Source organism: Gossypium arboreum, chromosome 2 (genome assembly GCF_025698485.1).
Source record: "Gossypium arboreum isolate Shixiya-1 chromosome 2, ASM2569848v2, whole genome shotgun sequence".
NCBI lineage: Eukaryota > Viridiplantae > Streptophyta > Magnoliopsida > Malvales > Malvaceae > Gossypium > Gossypium arboreum.
This window is the reverse complement of record NC_069071.1, coordinates 2,944,338-2,951,969: the sequence shown is the minus strand read 5'-3', so window position 1 is coordinate 2,951,969 and position 7,632 is coordinate 2,944,338. Positions and strand designations below refer to the sequence as shown.

Genomic DNA, 7,632 nt, shown 5'->3' with positions numbered 1-7,632 from the left:
GCGAAACACTACATCAGTGTCATAAAAATCTTAATAAATGAGTAAACTTTTCCATGAAAAAAATAATTTGACTAAAATTTAAAAGATAAGAACGAAAGTGATCCAAAAAAGAAGTATTAACCAAAATGATTGGAGTAAACATTAGAAGCTAATTTATCATTATGTCTAAATTTAACAAGAGAAAAAATCATCTTATTCGATTTTAGCTAATTACATTAGCATGTCATATTTGATGGACTATTTCTCTCTAACATCAAATATGTACTTATTGTCATCATCGGTTGATCATTTGTCGAGTATAAATAACTAATGATAATTATTGTTATTATAAATAATTTGTAATTAGTTAAATATTTAGTACATCAAAATATATGGAAATTATCATTTGTTCATTAATTTTTTATTATTTAAAGGAGAAGGAGATAGTAAAATAACATATATTTATATTAAGAAAGATATACAAATCTTAATACTAAAATATGATTATCATTGTATACAATTAATTTTTAAACTTGTCAACCAGTTATTTGTCCAGTGTTAAAGAGCATTATGTTGTAGGTTTGAGGTTTTGGGTTTGATCTCAACCAATTCAATACCTTTCTTTCAATTAAAAAAAAAATTAAACTTAAATTATGTACGGATGTGTTTGTAATTTCTCGCATAATTACCCTAATTCTCACATTTAATGGTGAATAAGACTTTATTCGATTCAAAAAATTTGAAAAAAAAATTGAATTTCGAGTTAATCGAATTAGGTTATTCGAATTATTCGAGTTTCGAGTTCAAATCGAGTTGAATTTTACAATTCAAATAATTCGAATAATAAATTAGTGTAAATACCCTTTTAGTCCCTGTCAAGTTTGAAAAGGAGCAAGTTGGTCTCTCTTCAACAAAAATTACAAAATAATTCAAAATATTTTTAAAATTCAGAATATTTATAAAATTTCAAATTTTACAATTTTTAAAAATTATAAATATTTCAAAAAATCTAAAAATATATAAATAAAGTTAAAAAGTAAAAATTTTCTAATAATAATAATTTTGGGACCTAAATAAGTTAATTAATGATTCAAGTTTATCATACTAAAGTATTTTTTTATTATTTTGCTTCAAAAAGCTTTCAAATATATATGGTTTCAAATTTATGTGCTTCAACATGGGATTAATTATATTGTAACAATATTTTAATTCTACATATTTACTTTTTTAATTTAACTCGAACATTTCACTTGATTCGTCTCAACTCTAATTTCATTTCACTCTACTTAATTCAAAAAATTTTCAAATTGAGTTAGGATGATAAAATAGGAATAGTCAACTCGATTAATTCAAAACTTTTTTCACTCAATTCGATCGAACGCTCACGAGTCGCACACCCCTAAGAATTGCATAATAGAATTTGAGTGTTTCAATTATACATAATTTAATAAGACCTAATAATTACAGTGGGTTACCCAAACACGTTATACATGCAATTAAAAACAATTACATTTTTTACTTCAATTATTATGTGACTTCCCAAATATGAGAAATTCAGATTCTCTAAACTTGTTCAGTTAACATAATAATTGTATTTAATTTTTTAATTGAAAGTCTAACTCGTACAATTTTCTCTTTCTCACTCTCCTAAAAATTGAAAAATATAACCAAATTATTAATAGAGTAAGACCTAATACTTACGATAAAATTATATAAATAATCGAATCAGAAATTAATATCAACTGATAAAATTATTAAAAACTTAAAAATTAACATCAATCTTGATTGGCAAAGAGTGGCCTTATACGGCAATTATGTATCGTGACTAAGAAAATGACAAAGACAAAGGTCAAGAAAGTAGCCCTAAAATCTTAAAAGTCAACTCTTTCATGCTGGCAACAACTTTCTTCTTACTCTACTATAATATAGTATTATTAAATTTAATAATTATTACAGATCTGAATTTTCTGGACAATGTTTTGACTCCACCTTCCCCTATGTCACTCCCTAACCTTCCTTGACGCCAATTTTACTTTGGACCACAATAATCACATGAAAACTATATTATAAAGTAAAATATTTGTCCCCCCAAGACCAAAATTTAGATTATTAAACTCAACATATTGGAAAATTGGAAACTTCATGGTCAAATGATTTTGGTTTTATATGTTATAGCTTAATAATATTATAAATTATTTAGAAATGACTTCAATTTTCATACCAATAAATGAACTAATTTCACAATTTTCATAAGATACGATGATCCAATTCTAACAAATTAAAAAGTACTGAGAAATTAGTTCATTTATTGGTAAACAAGTGAAGTTAAGTTATTGATTTTTTGTTGATTTGTTGCATATAGATGATTGAACTGATAATTTCTAAGTCAATGGTTTAATAGTAAGGTTTAGTAGTTTCAATCAATTGGATTAATTTATAAATTTTTGTAAAGTATAAAGACTAAATTTTGACAAATTAAAGTTGAGGGAGAAACTCTTTAATTTTAGTAAAGTAGGACAAAATTCATGATTAAAGCATCGTCCAAACATGTATCACCGATAATTATTAATATTGATTGAAATAGTTAACAGTGTTAATTATTTGGACAAGGGGTAAAACCGAAATAAAATTTAAAAATTTGAGTAGCAAAGCTAAAAAGTTTATATTGAAATGACATAAATTGAATGCTTTAGGCTAAAATGCAACTTTTTCACTTAACAAAAAAACTAGAAAAAATTAAATTGAATTTTTAATACTTGAGAGACTAATATTGGAATTATACCATCAACCCCTCCCTATAAATCCAAGGATCACTTTTAAAGTAAAGAGATTCAATCATGCTAAATTAAACTATTTAGGATTAAATCGCGAATTTGATCATAGTTAAGGGACCAAAAACCCTAAATAAATAAATGAAATAAATTACAAATGTTAAAAGATGACAGCTTAGTCACGCAATTTGACCATAAGTCCACCCTTGCCCTTTATCAACTCTCCTTCTCTCTTCTTTTTCTTTTCACTTTTGTTTTTTCCCCTCCTTTGAATGGTTTTATTGCAGACATGGCTATGGAGTTGATGCTTAGTTACAGAAACAACAACAATGGTTTCTCATCAAAAATGGAAGAAACCGCCGTTCAAGAAGCCGCTTCTGGTCTCGAAAGTGTCGAGAAACTCATTAAATTACTCTCCCAAACCCAACAAAATTACACCTCTAATAATCAAGAAAAAAAGTTCCAATCTTCTCCGACGAGATCCTCCATGGATTTAGAAATGGACTGTAAAGTCACCGCCGAAGCCGCCGTTTCTAAGTTCAAGAAAGTCATCTCTCTTTTGGGTCGAACCAGGACCGGCCATGCTCGTTTTAGAAGAGCCCCTTTACCACCGCCACCAACAACCACCGTTACAGAGCATGAAACCAAGGTTTATCAACCAACTCCGATTCAACAGATCCCACTGCCGGTGACCACTTATTTAGAGAGAAAAGAATCACCAACAACGACCATCAATTTTTCGTATTCATCAACAACAACGACTGCTGATAATAACAGTAATAAACAACCATCTTCATCAACGTTTCAAATTAGTAACCTTTCCTCCGCTGGTAAACCACCATTGTCGTCTTCTTTGAAGAGAAAGTGTAGTATTGAGAATTTGGGTTCTGGGATTAAATGCAATAGCTCTTCTTGTCGTTGTCATTGCTCTACTAAAAAAAGGTACATATCCCATATTTTCTTACATGAATTTGCCGTTTGGGGTGTTCTGTTTTTTTTTCTCTCTTTTAAAATGTTTGTTCTGTTTTTTTTTTTCTGATAGAAAACAGAGGACGAAAAGGGTGGTAAGGGTTCCTGCGATAAGCTTGAAAATGGCTGATATTCCACCGGATGATTATTCATGGAGAAAATATGGTCAAAAACCAATCAAGGGTTCACCACATCCAAGGTGAAGAACATAAAAATCTAACCCTTTCGAAAGAATTTCTTTCAGTTCTTATCTGTTCTGTTTCTAACACGTTTTGTCTGGTTAAAACAGGGGATACTATAAGTGCAGTAGTGTAAGAGGATGTCCTGCTAGAAAACATGTGGAAAGAGCTTTAGATGATGCTTCAATGCTAATAGTTACATATGAAGGTGATCATAACCATTCTCTATCTGTTGCAGAAACCACCATACTTGAATCTTCATAGATGAACAATATTTTTTCCTGTTATTAATGTTAGTAAGTTTTACTGTTTATGTTCGGGATTCGAGGATATTATCTAATCTGCTCGTTTATTTCCTTGTAAATTATATGCTTTGAGCTTTCTTTAATTGAAAGACCATTTGAGATCAAAAGGAAAGAAAAAAGATGTTAGATTTGGTATTAGATTTTGCAATTATTGAGGGATTGAGAATTCAATTCCAAATTAAAGTTTTCAATGCCACCTTTTGTTTTTTTTAATTGTTTTGCTTTGGATTCTTGTTTTAGATTACTTTTCATTTTCTCTTGCATCATTCAACCATTGTGAGTTAAATCGAGAGGTAAAAAAAGTCGATATTTTCAAAATAAAATCTCGAATTAAAATTTTGTGAAGGTAGAAAACAACATTAGAAATGTTTATCTTGAATTAATTTGATTTTAAATTTATTTTACAATATAATTATGAAATTCTCGATAAAAAAACGAATAAATATTGAGTGCAACAGTACGATAATATTAATCATAAAGTAAAAGAAAGGGGGCTTAGTCAAACAATTGGAAAGATGTGGACCCAAATTTCTTGTTAGGGATGAGTTGACTATAGGTAAATAGGTCGTCTAGTTGGGAAGACTAATTAACTATGGTTTGGTGTTTGGTATATAGATTTTAATGAAATTTCATTTATGATTTTTTTGGTCTAATTATGATTTAGTCCTTTTACTATGCTAAAAGTTAAATTTGCTCTCTTTACTTTAATTTGACTTTATTGGATAATTTTATTTTATAATATTACTCAAAATTTCAAATTAATAAAACCCTCAGCTAATACCATTAAAATAATGAAATATATTTTATTTTCATTCCATTAAATATTAGAATTCACGATACGAATCAATATAAAATTTTGTATATGTACATAATAACTTTAAAGAGAGATATAAACTGTAACATACTCTCTATAAAATTTATAAACATATTTAAACTCAAACTCAATAAGATAATTACTGAATCGAGTTTTAACCAGTAACTTTGTTCCATTAAACTCCATCTCTAAAGGTCTAAATGAAAAAGGATTAGGCAAAAGTCAAAATGGGTGGGTAGAGACTCGACAAATTTGTGGCCATTGGAGACAGATTGGGACACGACATGATGTTCATAATTTAATTTTTTTTTTTAAATTTATTATTATTGTTGTTTGCTTTGGCTTTGCTCAACGTCAACCTTAGTAAAGTGAATATGGACGGACCATTTCATTTATTATAAAAATTTATTACTTATCAACAACAAGATTGACATGTGGTGGATTGGGTATTTATCACCATTCAATAATTTTCAACCCATCCCTACTAAAACACAAAAACGAAAAAAATAAACACATAAGTACTGCTATGCCTTTGCTTTTGCCTTCTTATAGTGGATTTGTTTGACTCTCTTTCTCTCAATTATTTGAGCCAATTTATTAATTTGGCAAAGATCTAACTTTTTTTTTTCTTCTCTTTTTTGCCTGTTTTAAGATGAGAGAATTGATTGTAACTTTTTTTTAATTATTAGTTTAATTTTGTTAAAATATTAAGGTTTAATTGATTAATCATGTTGGATGAATAATATATTTATCTGTCGAGCAAATGTTTAAGGCTGTTGGTTTTTTTTGTCGATTGAATCTTAGTTCAATTGGTCGTGTTGAAGTATATTATATTTTCCTATTTAGGAATTAGGGAGAGACTATAAATAGTTATAAGGGTGTAAATGAACAGAACGTTTTAATGAGCTGTTCGTGAACCGGTCGTTTATGTTTGTTTATTAAACTAAATAAATGAGTATGAATAAAATTTTTATGTTTATTTATGTTCACGAACAAACTCGTTTATTGACTCGTTTATTTATTAATGATATTTTCTTATATATAAATAAAATTATCTTTGGTTTGTATTTTTAAATTTATAATATATTTATTAATACTAATAATTGACTATTTTATATCTAAACTATATGTGTGTGTATGTATTTATTGTTTGTTTGTTTATTATTTATTAACATTGTTCATGAACATGTTCAATTATATATTAATGAACATGTTCGTTTAATGTTCGTGAACATGTTCGATTAAGTTAAATAAACATGTTTGTGAATATTAAATAAATGAACATGTTCGTGAATATTAAATAAATGAACATAAACAAAAAATTGAAATTCTTAACAAACATAAACTGAACACGAACAAGCTTAAAAATAAACAAATTAACATGAATAGATTTTTGTTCGTTCAAAATCGGTTCATTTACAGCCCTAGGTAGTTCTAAACATTGTATAAAAAAACAAATATTATAAAAATCTATAATAATATTTGTTAAAAAATTATTATTTTTTAAATTATCGTTATATGACAACAACTAACCGTGATATCAATTTGAACCTAGTTATAATTAAGAAGAAAAAAACCCAAAAATCGAAATTTGATTTGAAATGTGGTGTTGGGAAGTTGTAGAATACCTTAAATTGAATTCTAATTTTATTTTATTTATAATTAATTTTAATTTTTATGATATAAAATATATTTTATAATTAAATAAGTGAAAATAACTTAAAATACGATATAAAAATCATTTTTCGAAAACAAATATATATGATTTATTAATTATTTTTATTTACTCAAATTTTTTTACAAATATTTATGGAAAAAACTTTAAAACTTTACCCAACAATGTCTGAAAACTATAAAATATTTTGTCAAAATAAAATCGAAAATTAATATAAAAATAAAAACAAAACTAATCAATTGAATTATTATAAATCAATTATTATGAATCATTAATAATATTACTGTAAAAAAATAAACTAAATTAAGATAAATTAAAATAGAGTTATTAAATTCTAAATTTCATTCCATTCAATTCACGTTGATGATGGTGGAATTCGGTTTAAACCTTATATGTTAAGTTCAAGTTCAATCCATATTTTAAATAGGGATAGTTTTAATGTTTAAACCCATTTCTGGGTTTCGTGCTTTTATTTAAATACTCTTGTATTTTAGGCGAATTTTGAGTTTGGATAGGTAGCCTAGCTATGAACAAGTCTAATAATATACTAGTCACTATTATTTTAACCCATGATTGAGTTTATATCTTAAGTCAATCAGACACTAACTCAGTTAGAAAAATTACAAAAATATATTCTCGTATTTAAAATAAATTATATTATTCTAGAGTACTTTTAAAAAACAAACAAATAATTAAATAATAAAACTTTAGCTTTACCACTCAACCAAAGTTTTATCTTGAAATGTTTTGTACATTTTAATTGTATTATGCACACTTCATTACCTTCACCAATTGTACATATATTGATAATGGTAATGATTTATTTGGTATCACAAGTTAATTAGACATCAACTTAACATCGACGACAACGCCGTGATGAACAATCGCAATGCATTTTACTATTATTAATCTAATGTATTTATGTGTTTAAAATTCATTA

At 26.7% G+C, this 7,632-nt stretch overlaps 1 protein-coding gene across 1 annotated transcript; it reads left to right on the top strand.

Annotated features, from left to right (window-relative positions):
• Positions 1 to 2,869: 2,869 nt before the first annotated feature.
• On the top strand, positions 2,870 to 4,416 carry LOC108464044 (probable WRKY transcription factor 15). Its single transcript, XM_017764120.2, has 3 exons — positions 2,870 to 3,692; positions 3,793 to 3,918; positions 4,009 to 4,416. The coding sequence occupies exons 1-3, from the start codon at positions 2,908 to 2,910 to the stop codon at positions 4,160 to 4,162; spliced, it is 1,065 nt and encodes a 354-aa protein (XP_017619609.2). The 5' UTR covers positions 2,870 to 2,907; the 3' UTR covers positions 4,163 to 4,416.
• Positions 4,417 to 7,632: the final 3,216 nt, after the last annotated feature.

Coding starts and splice junctions, on each gene's coding strand:
- LOC108464044 (XM_017764120.2), top strand. CDS start 2,908: ATGTTAAAAGATGACAGCTTAGTCACGCAATTTGACCATAAGTCCACC. Junction 3,693..3,792: donor CATTGCTCTACTAAAAAAAG/GTACATATCCCA, acceptor TTTTTCTGATAG/AAAACAGAGGACGAAAAGGG. Junction 3,919..4,008: donor AAGGGTTCACCACATCCAAG/GTGAAGAACATA, acceptor TGGTTAAAACAG/GGGATACTATAAGTGCAGTA.